Here is a 24502-nt window from a genome sequence, read left to right on the forward strand (position 1 = left end):
AGGAGGGTCGTCTCCCTCTGGACTTCTGCCAGAGGGAACCTCCAGTTCTGTTTGAGTGCAACCACGCCTGTTCCTGCTGGAGAAGCTGCCGGAACCGCGTGGTCCAGAATGGCCTCAGGTCTGAGCTTTATGAGCAGTGTTGTTTTCGTCGACTAAAACTATGATGACATTTTTTCGTCGACTATACCCTTTTTCACTGACAAACTACATGAAAACTAAACTATGTCAACAACTATGACTAAATATACTGTCGATTTTGTCAACAAATAAAAACTAGACTGAAATGTTAGGAAGGCACTAGTGGACAAGATATCCAGTATAAGTCATTTTACACACTTACGCTGAAAATACTAGATCTACAAGCTCACAACGCGAAAAATCAGCCATTATGATGACATCAAGGCCCGCCAAAATACATTTTAGTCGTCTAAATCAACTAGATTTAGTTGAAAACAACACTGGTTATGAGTGATTCACAGCGGTGGAAATTCACAGGCTGCACTGCCATGCTTTTAAGGGTGTGACAGTTAATAGAGCTAATTGTTTTAATCAATTGTAAAAAACAATGATTAATAATCAATCCCTGTTTTTGGCATAAGCGAAAAGCTTCCAAAAAAATGTCAAAAGGTTAAAACCTACAAGCTCACAACACATCGCAACGTGGCACACCGTGAACATTTATAGGTTTTAACTTATTTTTGCTTGAGTGGTTAATCGATGTCTTGAAAAACGTTATAAATAAATGATATAAACATTTGATTTTGTTGCACCAGTACAGTACTTACTTTACAAGGTACAAGCTTGTAGATGTGTTATCTAAGCTTTCTTAATTCATTTGTGCAAACTTTCTAATTAAAATATTTGAAAATGTCTTTCCCGAAAAGGGCTGGACGCCAGGCTAATTGAGATGAACCCATTTTGGACTGAGGTTGATTTTTTTTTAAAGTCTTCTAAATCTTTTTCTTTAAAAAAAAACATGTTTCTATGTCAGTGGTGCTCAACCTTTTTCATGTCAAGGACCCACACAAAATTATCTGGGACCCCCCCAGAAGCAAATATTTGAGTTAAAAATGTTTACTCTGAAAGAATATATTCAAAGATTTGCGCCATATTTTCATGATCTTTCAAAAGATTGCAAAGCTACAAGCTTGTGCCGCGCTATGAGCTTGTAGATCTGCTATTTTGCAATAGCTAAAGTATAACATAATGCTTAAAACACCAAAAAGGGGTTCCCGCCCAGAATGGGTTAAGGACTGTAAGGGCCAGAGCACACTATCCTGCCAATAAACAAATGGCAACAAATGTGTGCTGTAGTTACAAGCTAGCTAATGTAATGAGAGCAGAGGAAAGTTTTGTGTTCTTAAAACGTTCAATGTATTTGATTGAACCTCTGCACCAGAAAGGAGACAGTGTCATGAAGTAGTTTATACTTTGCTTTGCCAGTGATTGACATTAGACATGGGTCAAATTGCATGTGACTACAGGTTGAACTGTTGCGCGATCCTTTGATCAGGCTTGATTGACTGCCGGTGTGGTGTCAAAATCAGGAAAACCGACAGAAAAAGGCTCTCTACATCAACGTTTAGAGACAGAGGGCTCCATTTTCATCACCGCTAAACCCCTTATCCCTAAACGTCTTTGTCTTTTTTTTCACTATTGTGCAAAACATTTTTTAATAGTTAAAATGGCAAGTCTACAAGCTCACAACGTGTCAATGTAGATTGCCTAGTTGAACTATTCAAAAATGGTTTTGAAAATATAAAAAAAATAGAAAAAAGAGGTTTAGGGATAAGGGTTATGTAACATTGTAATGTTGTAACACATGTAACATTTCAGTCACAGAAGTACACAGAGGTGACTAACCCATTTAGTTGAACCCAGTTTTGCGTAATTTTTTTGTCGCTTTGTACAGTATATAGCAACGTAACAGTTTTAAAAAAAGGACTTTGGTCAGGATTTAGAAGCGTTTTTAGAATCATCCTCAGTCCTAATTTAGAATTAGACGATTCTAAAAACTCCTAAATAAAAGAAACCTCTTATCTCCATAGTCCATCTGCTGCTTTGGCTACTTTTGAATTTTAATCCTGAAATGTTAACAGTTTTGGACATGTGAGGTTTCCACCTGACAGACGATTATGTTCCTGTGAAATCTCCATGTTTCTAGATTAGCTACGCAGGGAAGCTAAATCAAGTTTACTCTTTTTTTTCTTTTCTTTTTTTCAGAGTGCGGCTACAACTGTACAGGACACAGAAGATGGGCTGGGCCGTCAGAGCGATGCAGAACATCCCTCAAGGAACATTCATTTGCGAGTGAGAATTGGCATGAGACGTGAATACAATGAATACAATGTTCTTTTCGTTGTCATCCAGTCTTCAAACAAAAGGCTACAAATTACAGTACATTTGGTTCCATTTGTAGTACACTCTTTGGAGTTGCAGAGCCGAGAGGGTTCATTTTGGTTGCCATTTAGCTGGGAACACCCCCGTATTTCCAACGTTGGCATTAACTGATGATTCCACAGGTATGTTGGGGAGATTATATCAGATGCAGAAGCTGACCGAAGAGAGAACGACTCTTTCCTCTTCACCCTTGACAATAAGGTGAAATAAATACTAATGTAATGCTTTTATTAGGTTTTACAGTACATGCACTGGTTTCATAACATAAATAATGACAGTATTTTGACATTCCTACAAAATCACTATACAATACTTGTACAATAATGTACAATAACTGTATACGGTAGTTGTCCAGGTTTTCAGCACGTAATCCCTCTTTCATTGGTGTTTCGCCTTGATTGCATCTAAACCCTAACATTTAACTTAACAAAAACGATGCCTAAACCTAACCTTAACCTCACAAAAACTATGCCTAAACCTAACCTTAAAGCTAATCTCACAGAAATGATATCCCAATTTAAAAATAAAACCTGTCCGCGTGGGCGAAACACCTGGAGAAGAGACTCTCCCGTTTTTACAGAGGGTGGCATACTTCTTTCCCGTTCCAGTTCATTTTCCCATAGTTTAATTTGATTGGCCGAACCGGAAACCAGTGAAGGACAGTGTCATGCGTGTTTCCGTTTTAATCCAATCAAACAAAGCTATGGGCCCGACTGCCGAGCCAATCAAACAAAGCTATTATGGGGGAGAATAGGGAACGAATATACCACCTGCTGAAACGCGGGACTACATTTATGCACGGAGCTGATTAACGCATTTTGAGTAGCTTGTAGGTCTGCAATTTTTGTAGCTTGTAGGTCTGCTATTTTTGAAAATTTGTTAAAATGTGCTTGAAATCTTTCAGAAAATTGTCATGATTTAGAAAACTTTTTTTTTTTTTTCAGGCCTAAATGGGTTAAAGGCCCTTTTATTGTCATCAGTTTTAGTACTTTTTATTGATTATTACTATAGATTTCTTGATCCTCCTTCCATCTACAGTCAATGAAAGCTTTAACCCATTCTGACCGGGAACCCATTTTGGTGTTTAGCATCATGTCATGCTTTAGCTATTGAAAAATAGCAGATCTACAAGCTCATAGGTCTGCTATTTTTGAAAAATCGAAGAGCGACTGACATTTTTAGAATCTGATCTCAGGTCAGAATGGGTTCATCAGACCAGTGTGTGTCCAGTGGAAACCTCGTACGAAATCTGATCTCAGGTCAGAATGGGTTAATGAGAAAGTAATGAGTAAAAAACCCACTGTTTCCCCCCCCCCCCCCCCCTTCCCCCCCCCCTCCCCGAAGGTGGGCGACGTGCACTGCATCGACGCACGGCTCTTTGGCAACGTGGGTCGTTTCGTTAACCACCTGTGTGAGCCCAACCTGCTGGCCGTGAGAGTGTTCACCATGCACCAGGACCTCCGCTTCCCCAGGATAGCCTTCTTCTCCAGCAGGCCCATCCAGGCAGGCCAACAGATAGGGTGAGTGGCAGTGTTGGTTTTTTTTTGGCAGAAAGTTTAGATTTTAGTTTAGTCATAATCTTTGGAATAAAACTTAATTTAGTTTTGGTCACATTTTATTAGTCATCCAAAATGTTTTAGCGTTAGACTACTAGTCTTAGGGCCGATTCATACTCCTGTTTCGGCGCTGTAGTGCCGAAATGATTTCGGCTCGTCAGAAAATTTCAGTAGCACCGGAGGATACCAACAATGCCAACGTATTATTTAATGTGCCATAGTCGGACTAACATTAGCCCCATATGGAACCTCTCAATCCGTTCTATCTATCGGAGGGAGAGGTTCCATGGGGCATGAGACTGTAATGTAGCTCTATCTATCGGAGGGAGAGGTTCCATGGGGCATGAGACTGTAATGTAGCTCTGTCTATCGGAGGGAGAGGTTCCATGGGGCATGAGACTGTAATGTAGCTCTGTCTATCGGAGGGAGAGGTTCCATGGGGCATGAGACTGTAATGTAGCTCTATCTATCGGAGGGAGAGGTTCCATGGGGCATGAGACTGTAATTTAGCTCTATCTATCGGAGGGAGAGGTTCCATGGGGCATGAGACTGTAATGTAGCTCTGTCTATCGGAGGGAGAGGTTCCATGGGGCATGAGACTGTAATGTAGCTCTGTCTATCGGAGGGAGAGGTTCCATGGGGCATGAGACTGTAATGTAGCTCTATCTATCGGAGGGAGAGGTTCCATGGGGCATGAGACTGTAATGTAGCTCTGTCTATCGGAGGGAGAGGTTCCATGGGGCATGAGACTGTAATGTAGCTCTATCTATCGGAGGGAGAGGTTCCATGGGGCATGAGACTGTAATGTAGCTCTGTCTATCGGAGGGAGAGGTTCCATGGGGCATGAGACTGTAATGTAGCTCTATCTATCGGAGGGAGAGGTTCCATGGGGCATGAGACTGTAATGTAGCTCTATCTATCTATCGGAGGGAGAGGTGCTTTTCAAACAGATGCTCGGTTCATGGTTTACCACGGTATCGTAGTTACTTGAGGTGCTACGCTGTTCTCTCTGGCTTCTATTTAGTATAGTAATGTGATTATTTATCTTCTCTTTATTGTCAAGTCGCTCTGGATAACACCCGTCTGCTTAAATACCTAAATTGTCACTTGTATGGCCCTGTTCCCATTTTTTGTACTGCCTGCAGGTTTGACTACGGCGATCACTACTGGAGGATCAAGAACAAGTTCTTCAGCTGCCAGTGTGACTCTGCAAAGTGCCGTTACACGTCCACCAACGGCGTCCAGGCAGGCCACAACTCCTGTTGAGACGTTGAGTGGCACAACAAACGCAGTTCTGCTGCCAGATGGATAGATAAGAGGCAAGACTCCTCCAGGCACGTGCACATATAGACATTCAAAGGGGGCTGGCTTAGCCCCTGCCTTTTTTTCCCCGTCTGTAAAAAAAAAAGATCTGCAGACCATGAATGAATGCAGAATTTACTACGGTGAAAGAAATGCAAAATAATGCCCCTCCTCTCTTCATAGCATAATACCCATTCAGGGTAGAATTGCCCTTTTCCCGAATTCTCCTGAACTTGAACAAAGCATTTTCCGGTGAAAGAATTTGTTTAAAAATCCATGTCGTACGCCACATCTCCGGTATAGTTAAAGAGTGCAGGGTTTCGCCTCGAAAATAGCGGATCTACAACGCATTGAGAGCTTGTAGATCTGCTATCTTCGCAAAAAACAATTCTTTGCAAAAACTGCCCTTTTAGGGAACGTCAGCCCCTGCCTCTCTAACATTCTCTGCACGTGCCTGCTCCCTCCTTAGTTACTAACGCTTTGTTCTTTGAGAGATCCTCAAAGATCAGCACGTAGATCCTTAAGGTTCATCTCTAGAACATAATAATCAAAACGGTTTCCAGACATGGCCTATGGGGTTAAAATACTTGTGGAGGTGCTACCAGGGCCAATGAGACTCTGTAAAAATGAGAGAAGATGAAGATTGCAAAAAACTATTAATCAGACTGAAGAATCCCTGAAGTCAAATCTGGGTCTGTGGAGGTAATGCAAAATGCATAACTGGCTTTCATCCACTGTCTGCCTGTATGTCCTCAATATGAATATCACTCCAACTTGTCATAATAGAAAACATTTTTCAAAAACTTTTCAAAAATAGAGAAATTTACAAGCTCACATTGCCTCACAATGGGTCGCATTGTGGCGTGTTGTGAGCTTGTCGTATGAGAAGTATAGGGCTTAACCCATCCAAAACCGGGAAAGCATCAGTGTCATAAGATTTTTGCTTTGGCTATTCAAAAATGGCAGATCTATAAGCCCACACTGCGTCACTATACTGATTTTACAGTGTTTGACCTGTCTTAAAAACACAAGTGTAATGCAAATGCGTGTGTGTGTGTGTGTGTGTGTGTGTGTGGGTGGGGGGGGTCTCAGCTTTTGTTAGACGTAAGGATGAACACGCATCCATTCCCTGTTGAACCTTCCCTGTGCCAAACTGTGTGACAGGGATGCTTTGATTGGCCAGTTTCCATTATAAGGCTTCGATATCGCAGATATTACATGAGATGAGTCTGATTTAGTTGTTTTAAGCGGTGTCTGTGTATTGCATCCCAGCTGTCTATCAAAGGCAGCACACGTCTGCACACGATTATGTTTATAGCACGGTACTTCTCAACCTTTTCTGGATCAGGACATTAAGACACTTGACTGGGCCACGTGCATTTTCAGAGCGTGATCAATCAATCGATGGATTGTTGATCAATGAACTAAAGTAGTGAACACACATTTTTCAATTGTTTTAAAGAGAAATGCGATAATAATATTTTAATATTAATGTTCTTACTAAAATCTTAGTATTTTCACAGTATAGTCCATTTCAAACAACCAGGCAGTTAAAGTTATTTTTGCATAAAACATTTAGTATGGACTATGGAGACATTAAGACGGCGCATAAGAGAATGCAAAAGCAAGCAACATCGAAAAGGACATCTGTAAAGACAAAATAAGCATAAAATAGTGCACGAGAACCTCAGTAAAATGCAACCGCAAACACTGACTTGCAGTTTTCTGGAAGTTTGTTCCAGATGTGTGGTGCATAAAAACTGAATTTAAAATTGAATGCATTTTGTACACGATGGAAAGACGGAATTGCACAACTTTCACAGTGCTGAGATACAGAGATGGATAAGATATCATCTGAAATGTGCCTGACGGAAAATATAAATCAGTGAAAGTCGTTGACTCATGTCACGGACCCCCCCCCCCCCCCCCAACTGATGCATTTGGCCACCGACCCCCATCTCAACACATTTTGTTCCAGGGACCCCCAGAAGACTTGAGTTAAAATATACACTGTCTAATCTGTGTATATATATATATATATTCCCCAAAAAATAGCAGATCTACACACTCATATCTGCTATTTGTGATACACAGATGCCTTCCCAGTTTTATAGGCTAAAGGAAAATGCCTACCACACCATAAGGACCGACACTAAAGATGCAACGTTTCATTTTAGTGGGCTTTTGTTGATAGTCATGTTTTTACCAGACAAAATCTGATTTATGAAGCTTTTTTTTTTTAATCACGTCTAATTGGCAATTAAAATGTTTTTAACACGCCTTTTGTTTTGTTTTCTTTTGATGGTCTCACCAAGAAGTGCCTGTTGGCTTTCTTTTTCATAACCAACCATATGTTCTCTTTGCGCACACAAATGATTAATGTGAAAGCTACATGAATGTAATTATCAATAAATTGCCCCGATTAATGGCAAGCCCTGAACTGGCTTGAAATCAACCGGGGTGACAATTAAAATACACACACAAACTGCCCCAGTGCCCGCTATGCATATATGCAGATCTTTGCTGGCAACGGCAGCAGCATCCCCTTTGGCAACCCCGCCCAGCATGGGTGCACAGAATGCTTCTGTCATTCATGTAATGTGAACTGATAGTTAAAAGCAAAGGGAAAGGGGGGAGGAGGAAAGGAGGAACTGAAGGGGGAGAGAGAGAGAGAAAGGAGGGGGGAGGAGAGAGTGAGGGAAGGGGGGAGGAGAGAGAGTGAGTGAGGGAAGGGGGGAGGAGAGAGAGAGAGTGAGGGAAGGGGGGGAGGAGAGAGAGAGTGAGGGAAGGGGGGAGGAGAGAGAGGAAAGGAAGGGGGGAGGAGAGAGCTTTCTCCACTTTTCCTCCCTGATGCTATGGATACAGGGACGGCACAGGTGGAGCCAGCACTGACTGGCGTCTTTTCGGTCACGTGGGTCGATTCATAAGGAGCACTATAGTGGGTTGTGTGTGTCTGTTGGAGAAAGTGTGCTCTCAAAGCCTCACATTAATACATGTCAGTGATTTACCAAAAAAACGCGGATTTCCTGAACGCTCCCGAGAACTGGGGGTTAAAAAAAACAAAACAACGGCCGGGGTGTGTTCTCCATTTGTTGAATCGTGAGAGACTTTTTGATTGTGCAACAACCAAACCCGCATCGTTAAATCAGTCGAGGAGGATTGGATACATAGACGGAGGAGCCAGAATGCTGCATCTGTTGTCGCCTGTCGGGGATCATTTGCCAGAACGCTGCTGACTGCTACATGTGCACTCATTCATTCTCCAAGCAGCCTCCACACGGCACGGATCGTCTCCTCTGCTGCGTGACGTGAAGGGTTTTAAGATTGCTGCACATTTGTATGTGTTAAACTCGCAGTTTGTTTTGTATTTCTTCATCCCGGCCGTGTGTGTGGGACTGTTGGATAACGCACTGTCTGAGCTCTATTTATGATGAGGTGATCGGCCAAGCCAGATGGAAGAAGCTAATAAGGAAGGAAAATGATGCATCATGGAATTTGGAAATATAAACTTTATCGGTCGTCTAATTCCGCATCATTTTGAAATATGGGGAATTATTAAAAGCATGGGGAAGAAGAACAAGAGAAGGGCGAGAACAGGCAGACGCTGCTGAGATCAGACGCACATTTTTTTTCCTCCCAATGTTTTTTTTTTTGTGAATGTTTGAATGAATATTCCCTTCTTGGACATATATTACGCACACCTAAAAGGAACTCGTGGCTACACACCGGGGACAACTGTGCGTGTTGTGATGCGTCTTCTCCACCCGTTGTACTCTAGCGTCAGTTTTGATTTCTCCTCCAAAGCTGCAAAATCAGCGCCAGCTATTCCATTCCAGACGAAGAAATGGCTCGCTTCGATCAAAACGAGCCGCTGTCGGCGAGCCGGTACGGAGGCGCCGGTCCGCCGGGCCCGGCGGGGAGAGGGGGAAGCCGGCAGGCGGGCGGTGGAGGCCCGCCGCCCCCCGGCCAGAGAGTGTACAAGCAGACCATGGCCCAGAGAGCCCGGACAATGGCCATCTACAACCCCATTCCCGTCAAACAGAACTGTCTCACCGTCAACCGGTCCTTGTTCATCTTCAGCGAGGACAACATCATACGGAAATATGCCAAAAAGATCACCGAATGGCCATATCCTTAATTATACTGTCTTTATCCAAGACTATAGCCTACCCTAGAAGGCTATACGTTAAAGTTGATAACCTAATAATTTGTCTTATATTGCAATGCATGGCGTGTTGTTTTGGTGCAATGATATAGTTAAAAGCATAAACCGCTATAAAGACAAGTTGCTATAGTTTTCAGTCATGCAGGGGTGGTGCCCTTTGAAGTGTGTTGTTGGCATGCATGATTTTTTATAATCTCTTTATAGTTTAAGTTGAGTCTATCTATGCACTGCTGCTGCTATTTGCGTATAAAGTTCACCCTTGAAGGCAGTTGTTTAATAGGCTCTCTCTTTCCTTGTGCTATCCGATTATGGTTCACTGATGGATGCGTAGCCTACTCAGCCCGCCGGTATATAGGCGCTGTCCATGGTGCTAAATCACCATGCTGCAAAACAGAAGCGATATCATCATCAGTCAGCGAGCTGCTTTTGTTGTGCGTGGGTGTGACACCAAACCAAACCAAACAATGCATTAAATATGGATGCCAGTCATTCAGTTAACGTGGATATAGTGGCATGCATATTGAGTGTTTCTGCATGCAACAGTGGACGATAGTGGACATGACACCTGTTGAGTTCCACCTCCTATATGAGTCCTGACTCATCAGCACACGTTTTCGCCTCTACACTGTGACGCAGATTCGGGACTTTTCCCCCCTTTCTCATCGTGTTTTGTTTTGTTTGGAGGAAGTGAACCGTGAGGACCACCTTTTTTCTTTTAAACGTATGCCCACAAGGTGTAGTAATTAATTCACATTACGTTGTGTAATGGCCTCCATTACTTACATAATTGCTGGTTGGTTAAACTCAGTGCTGAGCAAACATTTATCAACCATTGACTTTAGCAGAGCATTACTAAGAACCCCCCCCCCCCCCCACACACACACACACAGTCTTGTCTGTAAGCGGACTAATCATGGCCTATAAGTGCAGACAGTAAGGTCTGTTCTGTTGCTGCTCCTAGCTAGGCCAGAGCTGCATGTTGTCCTCTGTTTCACATTGTCTACTAATACAGAACAGTTTCCCTGGGAGGGGGGGGGGGCGATGATAGTCCTATAATAAACAAGCAGTGCACTTCAAGGAGAAACAACAATCTTTGTTTTTATCACCGCCGACTCTTAATAATTTATTTTACGGGCAGAGAGAACACCCCCATATTGCAAAAAAGGAAAAAAAAAGACGTTGTTTATTGCAGAAGCCTAATTCATGGGAGAATATAGCAGACCCTATCAGTGCTTGTAATGGGGGGGGGGGGGGGGGGGCTTTGTTTATGGTGGCTTTCTTCCACTAGTCCTTACCCGTTCTGAATATATGAACAGCAAATATATATATAGTAAATATATATATATATAATATATATATAGAATATTAGTGGTCCATGACATGAAAATGTTTGAGAACCACTGCTCTGAAACAACATTGGACAATGATGTTTGACAGTCGGCTATATTGTTGCTTATTGTAGATTTATTTTCGGATGTTCTGACTTATTCTGGCCTGTTAACATTTTCATAGACCTGGTTGCTTGTTTCCCTCTCAGTCAATGTGGCAACCCTGGTGATTGCCCAACACTGTTTTGGTTCCGTTCCTATGCTAATGTAGCTTAGCAACAGCTAGGAGAATGCAGTAAGCTGCTGCGGTTTAAAAGTTTAGAAGTTTTTTGCGCAATTTATGTCCCCGAATGTATGGATATGGACTTATGGATATGGATATGACTTCGCCATCGCTGCCTCTTTCTTTAGTAGAAGTGTTGACAGTTTTAGCGTCCCTCTCACGCGCGCGCACACACACACACACACACACACCGCCTCCTGGCACACACACACACACACACACACACACACACACACGCACACACACACTGTGAAGGCCGTAGTACTGTAAATATGACATGAATATGAATGCAAAGTAGCGGTCCATGTGTATTGTGTGGACAGGCTACCTGTCGCCGCGGTGCATGGTGAGATGTGTGCAAACCGTGTAGTTTATCAGGAGAAGACTACCAAAGGATGCAACACGCACACACACAGTCAGCGGCGCCAAATTGTATAGGGCACAATTTGTTGTGTTGCAGCGCTAGCTAGAGGAAGCATGCCAGTGGGGTAACGGTGAGAACGGTGGCCTGTGATGCAGGTGTCGCTAAGGTGTGAGGGTGCGAGGTTAATTCACTAATAAATTCATTATTAATCATTAATGTGTCAAATGGGAAAAAGGGCTCCGTTAAGACCTCCATATGATTATGGTCCATGCCTGTGTGAAAAGTGGGAGTGATTCGTGCAGTTAATGATGAGATAATTCGCTGTCAGTGACATTAATTCATTCATTCAGACATTCTGAATTATTATAAGGATTAGATTGTTTCGATCTTAGCACATTTAGTACTGTATTGATAATACTCCTAAGTAACTATTTTGTTATCTGCTTATATTCAGCCTAGTCATCCTATTGTCAATTATACTCGTGTCTCCCTTAACTTCCTCTCACTCCATTTGAGTACATGATTCTGGCCACCATCATAGCCAACTGCATTGTGCTGGCCCTGGAGCAGCACCTGCCAGCCTGCGACAAGACCCCCATGTCGGAGCGCTTGGTGAGTATGAGTACCCTCTGTCTTCACTGCACTGATGCATCCCCCCCTATACTAGGTCAGTGGTTCCCAGACCTTTTTTCATGCCAAGGACCCCCAAATTGACACTCATTACCCCGTGGACCCCCATAAGAGAAGATATTTACGGCTCTAGCAGTGATTCTCAGCCTGTTTAATTTCAAGGACCCCCCCCCCCCCCCAGTTTGACATGCATTAGTCTACGGACCCCCATTTCTATCTCTGGGACCCCCCCAATGTATGTTGTAAAATCACAGTTAATTTAACTCTGGGGAGTGTACAAATGGAACAAATTGGTTCCATTTATACACTCTGAGTTACAGACACGTAAGGGTCCATTTGGTTCGTAATTAGCATTTAGCTGGGGACCCCCTGGAACTCTCAAGGACCCATAGGGGTCCCCGGGGTCCCCCGGACCCCACTTTGGGAACCACTGCCCTATGTGACATGTAACAGTAGGTTGCACTCCCATAGGGTCCCAGTTCAAATAGGATTCTTTTGGGGCCTCGCGGCCCGAAAAAGGTTGAGAACCACACTGGGTTTACGCCGAATTTGCATCACATCATCACATGATCTTAACGCTATGGGACTTTCAACTTCCTGCGCTCGCTTCACAGGCTGTCAACAAGCCTGTTGACTCGACTGTGCCTGACTGAGCCCCGCACGGCCGCACCACACATAGCATAAGGCAGAAAAGAAAATATTTCACTGGAAGGAGGAAAAAATAACCATAGCGTCAAGGACACGTCCTTAATGTATGGACCGTATAGCTACATCACATGCAGACCCTGTAGGACCTGTAGGAAACCCAACTGAAGCCAATAGAGCGTCGCAGTCCCGCCCCCACGAGAGACCCATAGACTTTTCAGAAAGTATTTATTTAAAGACGTTTACGCCGCGGACAAAGCCAACTCTTGTCGTGACAAATCATGACAATAAACACAATGTTTTGGGCCAAACAAAGAATTAGAAAGTAGACGACAACGGCAGGTTACAACACTTTTTTTGTTGTTTTTCTTCGTTGTAATTATTTGTTTGGTCCAAAATATTGTGTTTGTTGTCATGATTTGTCATGACTCGAGTTGGCTTCATACAACGCTTTAAAGGTCTTTAAATAAATACTTTTTGAAATGTCTATGGGAAAAATGCATTGGGATTCATTCCCTGGGCCTGGCGTCGTTATACATTTCTTTATAATCCTCCATTTCTGACAAGCAGTGCTTTTAAATATACTCTCAAATCCTAATCCAACAGCAGATTTGAACTATTTTATTCCTTAACCAGTGCCAGCACAGCACAGTAGTGACACTTTAATCTCCTGAGTAACATGTAAGGTAGGTTGTTATTCTGCATGGGGGGGCTGGACCCCCCCCTCGCCTCTATCTCTCTGCTCTATAGGTTAATCAGGACCCCTGAAGAGCAGGCTGTGATTCACCCTGCGTCACACACACACACACACACACACACACACACACACACACACACACACACACACACACACACACACACGCACACAATTCTACTGTCCTTCAGCCAACCAATCAATCAATCACTCAAATAACTGCTTTTAGCTTGGGGGGGGGGGGGTTCTTTTTTCTTTTTTTAAAGAATGAAGGTTATTCCCCAAGGCAAAGCAGCCTAGTCCCAGCTGCCCTGGTTCATTGATCCAAACGGGCAGAAGCTCACAGTCTGATTCACACACTGTCTCTCACAGAGCTGCCGTGTCATATTCCTGGTATGCAAATTACATAACCTACAAACAAAAACAAAACTAAAATGATAACCTATCCCACATTATTGGGTGTGTTCGGAGTTCAGTTTGCCTCTTTACTGTCACTGCAGTCTGAGTATAGGATGATAAGGCTAGTCAATTGCGATTGATTGATTGATTGAAAATTGTATTAACAGTTTGTAGTGGGTATTGGGTACACAGTTCAAAGAAAGTACAGGTCAATACAAAATCTGCTAAGAGGAGAAAACCAGAAAAAGCACTAAGACCTGTTTATTGCATGTACATACGGGACGGGTCCTCCATTTTCAATTCATCAGAACATTTATAGACTATACAAATATACACTTGTATGGAAAAAAAACTGTTAGAAAATCTACAAGCCCACAACATGGCGTGAAGCTCCACGTTGATGTGCTATTTTACTACTTAAACATTTGTTTTCTAATTTGTGGAATTTCTTAGATTTGTCTTTTATTTATTCATCAAGTTACTTTGAAAGAACAATAATAATAATTAACAACAAAAAAATATAGGAAACAAAAAAAACAAATGAACCAGTGGGTTTTTCTCTCTCTCCACAGGACGACACGGAGCCCTACTTTATTGGAATATTTTGTTTCGAGGCCGGCATCAAGATCATCGCCCTGGGCTTTGCCTTCCACAAGGGCTCCTACCTGCGTAATGGCTGGAATGTAATGGACTTTGTGGTGGTCCTCACGGGGTGAGTAGTGCTCCGCTAATGGCTTATACAGCTGCTAACTGACACGGCTGATGGTCAGCACCGATTAATGAGGAGAGAAAAATACTACGTGTGTATACGTGTGTGTGTACGTGTGCGTGTGCGCAATGCGCGTGCGCGCCCGTTCCGGTGTGTGAGTGTTTGGTTGCTAATGAACAAGGCGCAGTAGAGCTCAGCCCATTCCAGATGGCAATAATGTAGTCTCACCCGGTCTGAATAAACGGGCTCTTGATAACAGTATCATCTTGAACAGGTTCAGTGTTGTGTTTACACAATACACATACAACGGCACGGGGGAACCAAATGCTGAAGGTGCAGGGATTCAGGGAAGCCTTTGTGCAGCGCACCACTCGCATAACAGAGATGACTGGATGTTAGTTTGTGTTGTTGTTGTTGTTGGCTATATTATCGGAAAAAATTACAACGTTGTGTAGAAAACAATTACGGTCTTTTCCCCATTAAATTACTGGTTTATGTCCTAAAAAAAAAACCCACTCAGAGGATTATTATTATTACCACTCCAATTTGCAGCTGGCTTCGTCGTGCATGGAGGGGGGTTAATTGTTTGAGGTTGTTAGAAGGATGGAACAACTAACACTGTCTCAATCTCAGGAACTGGTGATGGGGAGGGGGGATTGTTTGAGTTGTTTACAAGGATGGAACTAATCTGAGGAACAGTGGTGATGGGGGGGGGGGGTACTGGAGAGACACAGGAGAGGGGGGATGGGAGTGAGTGCAGGACGTAGGGGAGGGAGGAGTGATGACTAGTGGTGGAAGTCCCCCGATGTTTGTACTTAAGTAATAGTAGCGGTAACCAGAAGAGAAGAACTAAAACATTGTATGATCTGGACACCTCTGAAGAGTGGGCAGTCTATCTGGACACCTCTGAAGAGTGGGCAGTCTATCTGGGCGCCTCTGAAGAGTGGGCAGTCTATCTGGGCGCCTCTGAAGAGTGGGCAGTCTGTCTGGACACCTCTGAAGAGAGGGCACTGCCCTCTCTTCAGAGGTGTCCAGACAGACTGCCCTCAGGGCAGTCTATCTGGGCATCTCTGAAGAGTGGGCAGTCTATCTATAAGGCATTGAAGTGTGTTTAGCTGCTGGCGCCTGTCTGTCGTGCATTTCTGTGATAAAGATGCACTGACTGGACAATTAACCTGCAGGCTTAAAGAATGCAGTTTGATTCACATCACAAATACAAATGAAACTGTGGCCATAGGCTGACCTGACCTATTATATAGGCTGTGAAATAAAATATGGCTTAACAAGTGGTTTATGTACAGTATGTTTTGTAATTATAACCTAAATCTGAAACTAGTAGTAACTAAAGCTGTCAAAATACGTAAGTACAATATTTACCTCTGAGATGTAGTAGAGTAGTATAAAGTATTAAAAAAAAAAGAAAAAAGGTAAAAGTAGTATGTACCAGAAAGTCAGGGCATATTCCACGCTGGGGTGGAAGTGCTGTAGAAGGAGAATTTACCCATTTTTGTTTTGAAAGTGGGTGGTACAGTACCAGATTGTTGTTGAGTAAATGTAAATGTTGCTTTCCTCCACTGGAAAGGAGGGGTGATGACTTGACACAGACAATGCTGCTCTTTTAGCCCATTTTGGGTGGGAACCCCTTTTGGTGTTAAAGCATTATGTTGTACTTTAGCTGTTGAAAAATAGTAGATCTACAAGTGTGTGTGTGTTGACGGGTGGAGGAGGGTGATATGCTGACGGGTGGAGGAGGGTGATATGCTGACGGGTGGAGGAGGGTGATATGCAGACGGGTGGAGGAGGGTGATATGCTGACGGGTGGAGGAGGGTGATATGCAGACGGGTGGAGGAGAGTGATATGCTGACGGGTGGAGGAGGGTGATATGCTGACAGGTGGAGGAGGGTGATATGCTGACGGGTGGAGGAGGGTGATATGCTGACGGGTGGAGGAGGGTGATATGCTGACAGGTGGAGGAGGGTGATATGCTGACGGGTGGAGGAGGGTGATATGCAGACGGGTGGAGGAGGGTGATATGCTGACGGGTGGAGGAGGGTGATATGCAGACGGGTGGAGGAGGGTGATATGCTGACGGGTGGAGGAGGGTGATATGCTGACGGGTGGAGGAGGGTGATATGCAGACGGGTGGAGATGGGTAATATGCTGACGGGTGGAGGAGGGTGATATGCAGACGGGTGGAGGAGGGTGATATGCTGACAGGTGGAGGAGGGTGATATGCAGACGGGTGGAGGAGAGTGATATGCAGACGGGTGGAGGAGGGTGATATGCAGACGGGTGGAGGAGGGTGATATGCAGACGGGTGGAGGAGAGTGATATGCAGACGGGTGGAGGAGGGTGATATGCAGACGGGTGGAGGAGGGTGATATGCTGACGGGTGGAGGAGGGTGATATGCAGACGGGTGGAGGAGAGTGATATGCAGACGGGTGGAGGAGGGTGATATGCAGACGGGTGGAGGAGGGTGATATGCTGACAGGTGGAGGAGGGTGATATGCAGACGGGTGGAGGAGGGTGATATGCAGACGGGTGGAGGAGAGTGATATGCAGACGGGTGGAGGAGGGTGATATGCAGACGGGTGGAGGAGGGTGATATGCTGACGGGTGGAGGAGGGTGATATGCAGACGGGTGGAGGAGGGTGATATGCTGACGGGTGGAGGAGGGTGATATGCAGACGGGTGGAGATGGGTAATATGCTGACGGGTGGAGGAGGGTGATATGCTGACGGGTGGAGGAGGGTGATATGCTGACGGGTGGAGGAGGGTGATATGCTGACGGGTGGAGGAGGGTGATATGCAGACGGGTGGAGGAGGGTGATATGCTGACGGGTGGAGGAGGGTGATATGCTGACGGGTGGAGGAGGGTGATATGCAGACGGGTGGAGATGGGTAATATGCTGACGGGTGGAGGAGGGTGATATGCTGACGGGTGGAGGAGGGTGATATGCTGACGGGTGGAGGAGGGTGATATGCTGACGGGTGGAGGAGGGTGATATGCAGACGGGTGGAGATGGGTAATATGCTGACGGGTGGAGGAGGGTGATATGCTGACGGGTGGAGGAGAGTGATATGCTGACAGGTGGAGGAGGGTGATATGCAGACGGGTGGAGGAGGGTGATATGCAGACGGGTGGAGGAGAGTGATATGCTGACAGGTGGAGGAGGGTGATATGCTGACGGGTGGAGGAGGGTGATATGCAGACGGGTGGAGGAGGGTGATATGCAGACGGGTGGAGGAGGGTGATATGCTGACGGGTGGAGGAGAGTGATATGCTGACAGGTGGAGGAGGGTGATATGCTGACGGGTGGAGGAGGGTGATATGCAGACGGGTGGAGATGGGTAATATGCTGACGGGTGGAGGAGGGTGATATGCTGACGGGTGGAGGAGAGTGATATGCTGACAGGTGGAGGAGGGTGATATGCAGACGGGTGGAGGAGGGTGATATGCAGACGGGTGGAGGAGGGTGATATGCTGACGGGTGGAGGAGAGTGATATGCTGACAGGTGGAGGAGGGTGATATGCTGACGGGTGGAGGAGAGTGATATGCTGACGGGTGGAGGAGGGTGATATGCTGACGGGTGATATCGACGGCTTGTCAGAGCCTGCACTCACGGTTGTCGCTCCAGCAGCAGCGCTGTCTGTCGGTCTGACACTTCCACCGTGGCGTGCGTGGATGGGAGCGGCCCCAGCAGGCCTGATTAAATTGGGGCCAGGCAGCCAGGCTGACATGATAACCCTAATTGAAGGGCTGGGTGGTGGATGATGATGCAGCCCATTACTGTGGCGGTCTGGAGGCTTTATCGCCTTACGGTGATTGGAAGAAGTACTGTTTTTACTTGAGTAAAAAGTAGGAATAGTACAATGTAGAAATGCTGTAGTTACTAGTAAATTAAACTATATTTTTACAATATTTTCCTCGGATGTGGTAGAAGTAGAAGTATATACCTCAGAAGTTCAGAACTGTACTTAAGGCCTGGGCGGTTAGCTCAACCGTCTGGGCACCTAGGCTGCTGAGCCGGCCTGGCGGTGTGCCGCGGGTTCGACTCCCGATCCCGACGGCCTTTGCCGCGTGCCCCCCCCACCATATCAATCTATCAATAAAAAGCCCCAAAAAATATCTTAAAAAAAAGAAAAAAAGAACTGTACTTAAGTACTGTACTTAAGTACTGTACTTGAGTCTATGTACTTACTATGTACTTACTTTACACCAGTGCTTATCACTGCCATGTTAAAGCAAGCTGAGGGATCGAGACATATTGTCAGGACATCACTGGCAGGCACTAGACGTACGGTATGCACACACAGGCACACGCACACACGTATACGTGTGTGTAAGTAAAGCCTTGACGAGCCATGAGGCCTCATGGCTCGGCAAAGCATATTATTTTGGAGGTCTTTGACGTGAAACTGTTTGAGCACCACTGAGGTCTTTGACGTGAAACTGTTTGAGCACCACTGAGGTCTTTGACGTGACAATGTTGGGGCACCACTCATTATAGAAACATAGGGTTGTTCAGAAAACTGTTATTTCGTAGAATATGCATGGTCTCAGGTCTTAATGGGTTAGCCCATTCTGGACGGGAACCCCTTTTGGTGTTTTAAGCATTATGTTGAAAAATAGCAGATCTACAAGCTCATAGCGCGGCACCGAATGTCGCACTACGAGCTTGTAGATCTGCTATTTTTGAAAAAATCATAAATGTGGCGCAAATCTTTCAGAGCGAACGTTTTTAACTCAAATTTGTGCTTCCCTGGCTGGAACCACATATTTTGAGATGGGGGGGGGGGGGGGGGGGTCAGCGGCCAATTACAGATAATTGTGGGCGGACCTTGAAATGAAAAAGGTTGAGTACCACTGACATAGAAACGTGAGTTTTTTCAGAAAACAAACGGTTAGGATTTAGAAGCCTTTTTTTATCGACCTCAGTCTAAAACGGATAATAGACGAGAATGGTATCTGGACATAATATGTATATAATAATATATAATATTATTATATACAGTTGTTTCCGGGCCAACAGTGACGACGTCATGCAAACAAACGCAGGCTAAACGTTGTGCACAACAAATCACTGGCCATTTCCTTCAGGATGCGCCGAGCACAAAGCCATCACAATTAGTCATTAGCTGGAGCGGGATGATTACCCGCATGCGTGGAGAATGGAGATCCTTCTTAGATGGTCGTGGGGATGTGGAGTGGAGTGTGTTCTTGGCACTGAACGTTGTTGGAAGCATAGAAATAATTATTAGATTTGTTTGGCTTTTAGTACTAGACAAAAGATTTGAATAACAACCGGTAGCGATAATAAAAATGCTTTCAAAAAGTGTTATTTTCTTTTCTTCCATTTGCTGCTTTCTTTCGTTTTTGGGATTTTAGCTATTTTTGACAGGGGGGCATTCAAACATGGGGTAAATATGTATTACTTTTTTGTCGGGTGAGACCTGACTAAGTAACAGCTCATGAAATGTAGAAGACCTAGTCCTGCCACACACGCTGCTGTCATGCATTGGTTACTCAGGTCACATGACAGGTAACAGGAATTAAGCCGGTAACATAAATATTGATATTATATTTAGAGACAGCCAATGTTATGTAACGCAATGTTATGATTGAGACCGGCCGGTTGAGAGGAGCGTTCGTTACTAAATAAATAAACCAGCGCTTCTTTCACCTGACAAATATCACTATGTGATAATTTCTTGTTTACAAAATATTATGGTGATTTCTTTATAAATATATAGTCCTACTAGACCCCAGGAAATTACATTTGGCCACAAAAGATCACAGGATCTATACTGAATGTGAAGGAAGAGTACTGGGGGGAAGCAAAAATAGCTGAAATCACTAAAACGAAAGAAAGCAGCAAAGAAATAATTTTCTTTATCTTTTTCTTTCTCTAATAACAACCTAAAACATGAACCTTGGTTGAAAAAAAACTAAAGTTGTCCTTTAAACATGTAGCTGTAATATTAGAGACCACATAAGTGAACCTTTCAAGCCTGTTTTCTCAACTCTATTACTCTATAAGCCATATCTCCAAAACTAGTGGGTCAAACTGAACAACCAATATGTCAATTTGAAGCTATGATTCCCTGCTTTCATATGCTTTTCTGGAGCTGGGCTACCAGTACCTACGTACTGCCATGTCTCATTCCAACCAAGGACAAGGAGTCTCCTGCCACCTCCCCAGCCCACAGGCTCAGCTCCAGGACGAAATGACTGAGGGGTCATCTGAAAATGGCGAGGGGGCACATCTTTCTTAATATAGTGCTAGGCCCCCTCTGGCACCGCTGTGGTGCCGGGCCGGCCAGCCCACCCCACCGAACATTCCCTCACCCTGGCCCTCTAAACGCCCCCAAATTTGACTAGATTGTCCTCCGCCGTCATGGTCAGGATGTCCGTGACCAGGCCGGTGCCAATGGTCTTTCCGCCATCGCGCAGAGTGAACCGTTGGCCCTTCTCGAGAACCATTGGCTGGCGGAGCGTCATATTCAACGAGGTGTCCTCCCCAGGCATCACCATCTCCTTATCAGCTGGCAGGGTGACTCTAACCGACATGTCCCAAGTTAGAGAGAACATAACGGGTATGAAGTTGCTGACAAATGGCTTATGTCTGCCTCCTTCTTCCTTACTCAGAATATACACCTGTGCCTGGACCTTCTGGTGTGGCTTGATGGAGCTCGGTTTGCTCATCACCATGCCTCTCCTTAGGTCCTCTCGTTTCAGACCTCGGATCAGAACGCCCACGTTGTCTCCTGCCTCTGCCCGATCCAGAAACTTGTGGAACATCTCAACACCTGTGACCACAGACTTGAAGGAACGATTATGCCCCACAAACTCACAATCATCTCCCTTCTTTATAACTCCCCTCTCCAATGTTCCAGAAACAACAGTCCCCCTGCCTGGGATTGAGTAGACCCCGTTAATGGGCAGCAGGAAAGGCTTTTCCAGCTCTCTCTTGGGAAGGGGAACATAGTTATCCACGATCTCCAGCAGTTTCAGTATGGCATTGGCTCCAATGTCAGGCTGTCTGTTCTCCAGGGCGCAGAGGGCGGAGCCGATGACGACCGGCGTGTTCTCGCCATCGTAGCCGAACTCTGTGAGCAGCTCACGGATCTCAAGCTCCACCAGTTCCAGCATCTCCTTGTCGTCCACGGCATCGGCCTTGTTGATGAACACCACCACGTGCTCCACACCGATCTGCCGCGCCAGCAGCAGGTGCTCGCGTGTCTGCAGCATCTGTCCGTCGTTGGCAGCCACCACCAGGATGCAGCCGTCCATCTGCGCCGTGCCTGTGATCATGTTCTTTACATAGTCGGCATGGCCAGGACAGTCTGTGTGCGCGTAGTGCCTGTTTGCTGTGGAATACTCCACACGCGAGGCATTGATGGTTATTCCCCTGGCCTTCTCCTCAGGGGCGTTGTCAATGTCCTCATATTTCTTAAAGCTTGCTCCACCAGCCTCTGCCAGCACTTTGGTGATGGCTGCTGTCAGGGTGGTCTTGCCATGATCAACGTGGCCTATTGTGCCAATATTTACATGGGGCTTCTCCCTCGTATACGCCTTCTTTGCCTCTGCAGCAAATGTCCGCCGATGGGTAAATGTCAGGGGTACAGCACACAGTTTGATGGAACTGTGCAGGAGGCTGGGCGAGGAAATCTGGAGAGCAGAGCAACACGCACGCAAACCCAACAGCACCACCATCTTGAACTGTTGACAAAAAAATGAAATGACCTAGCCTCGGTCAGAAACGGTTACATAATGGAGTTATTTGTCAGGCATGACCAAATATGGAGTATATGCAGATGTCAGAACAGCATTGTGACATCAGAACATGCCAGCTCCATATATGGAGAATGTCCAGAGCCTGGGCAGGAGCCCTATCCAGAGCCTGGCCAGGTGACTAAAATGTGACTATTAAAACTATTCAAGTTTTAAAAACTAAAATCAAATTTTGCTGCCAAAAACAACACTGCCCCCCCGCCCTCTAATCACCCTGAATTCCTCATACTTTCCCACTTTTTGAAACATGCGGTATATATTTTCATAAAAAATGTTATATGAAAAAGGTTTATTTATTCATATGTAGGCTACTTGTTGCTATATAATAAGTTAAATGTTAATCAAATGTTAAGTTTTCCAAATGGATTTAAAAACCTTTTGAATTAAAACCTATAACGTATCACTGGCTTGCGGTTACATGAGGGCTTTTTCATTCATAATGAAAACTTCAGAATTAATTAATTCAGAAGTAATGTTTTTTGCTGTGTGTTTACATGGGAAATGGTCATTCCGCGAATGAGTGTTTACACAAGTCCAAAATTGTTTCAATAGGATTTAAAAATGGAATAAACCATCAGATTTAAGTTTAAATCAGATTGGCCATTTTCATTCCGATTGAAGTTTTTGTAGGTGTTTACATGACAACTTTGAATAGGATTTAACTTCTATTCTGAATGAAAAGGGTATTTAACTGTCCATGTAAACGTAGCCACTGAAACCTATACGCTCGACCTCCTCACCCTGAGTCACGTGATCATGTGACCTTTCATGACCTTATCATCCTTTAGCAAGCCGCCACCGATCTCTCATTGTGTTCGTGAGTTTGGTATCTTTGTTGTTATTGTCATGTCATACATTATTAAGCGCTTAGCGCTCTATACTATCTCATCTGCCATAGTAAGAGAAATGGATTTCCATTTGTGTTTGGATGTCGCCTCCCATTTACAGCCCCATGGGGAGTATATGATGTGGCTGCCTCCCATTTACAGCCCCATGGGGAGTATATGATGTGGCTGCTGTTCCCTTGATAGGCGTTTATACTTGTCAATACTCTCCTGGTGTTAGTTCTGTGGCTGCTGTTGACCTGAGATCAGATTCTTTTTTTTTTTTTTTTTTTAAGATTTTCTTTTTGCGGCTTACGCCTTTTATTGTTTTTTTTGAAGGGACAGACATTAGGCTAACAGGAAACGGGAGAGAGATGGGGGAAGACATGCAGTAAAGGCCGTGTCGGGCTCGGGAGTCGAACCCGCGGCACACTGCGACTGGATTACCAGTCGGGTGCCGAGTCGGTTACGCCACCGCCTGGGCCTGAGATCAGATTCTTAAAATGTCTGTTTGAAAATGACAGTTTTCTGAAAAAGCTATGTTTCTATGTCAGTCATAATTTGATTTTTCCAAAATAGCAGATAACAAGCTCATAGCGCGCCACTCGGTGGAATGCTATGAGCTTGTAGATCTGCTATTTTTCAATAGCTAAAGCATAACATAATGCTAACACCAAAAGGGGTTCCCGCCTAAAATGGGTTGAGTCAGCAGTGTTGATTTCGTACTAAGACGAAAAATGTCCGTCGACTACCTTTTTTCACTGGCGAAAACTAAATGGAAACTAAATGAAAACTAAGCTATGGCGACTAAAACTAAGACTAAATATGTTAGCTATTTCGTCAACAAATAAAAAACTAGACTAAAATGTTAGGAAGGGACTAGTGGACAAGAGATCCAGTATAAGTCAATTTACACTTGGTTGCATGCTGATAGTAGCAGACCTACAAGCTCACAACGCGTCATGTAGATCGGCTATTTTCAGCAAGTGTAAAATCTGTCATTACGACGACATCATGGCCCGCCGAAATACATTTTAGTCGACTAAGTCAATTCTAGATTTAGTCGACGAAAATATTATGGTATTTAGTCGACTATAACTAGACCACCACTAAAACATTTGAGGCGACCAAGGGTTATATGGTTAGCCTGTCCCAGCCCATGTGATTTCTGGTATAGAGGGGCGGGTGCCCGGCGAAAACAGCCGGTGAGTTTAGCCGAATGCAAAGGAAAATAAAAGCCCGGGTACCGAGACTAGATGATTCCTACAGAAATGCTGTGTACCACAAGGAGGGATTTTTGCAGCCATGCAGCTTTACAAACAACTCTATTATTTCAGTGGCTGTAAATTGAGTTTCCTCGATAAGTGCTACGGGAAATAATAATAATTAACTGTGGGTGGCTGTA

At 44.6% G+C, this 24502-nt stretch overlaps 3 protein-coding genes across 5 annotated transcripts in view; 2 read left to right on the plus strand and 1 right to left on the minus strand.

Annotated features, from left to right (window-relative positions):
• The window catches only part of LOC308317680 (histone-lysine N-methyltransferase EHMT1-like), a 39120-nt gene extending 31582 nt beyond the window's left edge, over positions 1-7538 (plus strand). For 2 of the 3 annotated variants that reach the window (XM_080766881.1, XM_080766882.1), the window contains exons 19-23: positions 3-118; positions 2224-2310; positions 2523-2601; positions 3745-3920; positions 5102-7538. In XM_080766881.1, coding sequence (XP_080623007.1) covers positions 3-118; positions 2224-2310; positions 2523-2601; positions 3745-3920; positions 5102-5222 — 579 coding nt within the window. In that variant the 3' untranslated portion in view covers positions 5223-7538. The remainder of the gene's footprint in view (positions 1-2; positions 119-2223; positions 2311-2522; positions 2602-3744; positions 3921-5101) is intronic. The other variant, XR_013964290.1, reaches the window with a different exon arrangement.
• A 1564-nt stretch (positions 7539-9102) lies between these two features.
• The window catches only part of cacna1ba (calcium channel, voltage-dependent, N type, alpha 1B subunit, a), a gene marked incomplete at both ends in the record, with an annotated part of 151419 nt that continues 136019 nt past the window's right edge, over positions 9103-24502 (plus strand). The window contains 3 exons of the mRNA XM_080765801.1: positions 9103-9386; positions 11905-12010; positions 14339-14478. Of these exons, the coding sequence (XP_080621927.1) occupies positions 9103-9386; positions 11905-12010; positions 14339-14478 (530 nt within the window). The remainder of the gene's footprint in view (positions 9387-11904; positions 12011-14338; positions 14479-24502) is intronic.
• On the minus strand, positions 20837-22195 carry LOC308317778 (elongation factor Tu, mitochondrial-like; the record flags this gene model as incomplete). Its single annotated transcript, XM_080767057.1, has 1 exon — positions 20837-22195. The coding sequence occupies one exon, from the start codon at positions 22193-22195 to the stop codon at positions 20837-20839; it is 1359 nt and encodes a 452-aa protein (XP_080623183.1).

Source organism: Protomyctophum bolini, assembly GCF_963924005.1.
Source record: "Protomyctophum bolini genome assembly, chromosome: 6".
Lineage (NCBI taxonomy): Eukaryota > Metazoa > Chordata > Actinopteri > Myctophiformes > Myctophidae > Protomyctophum > Protomyctophum bolini.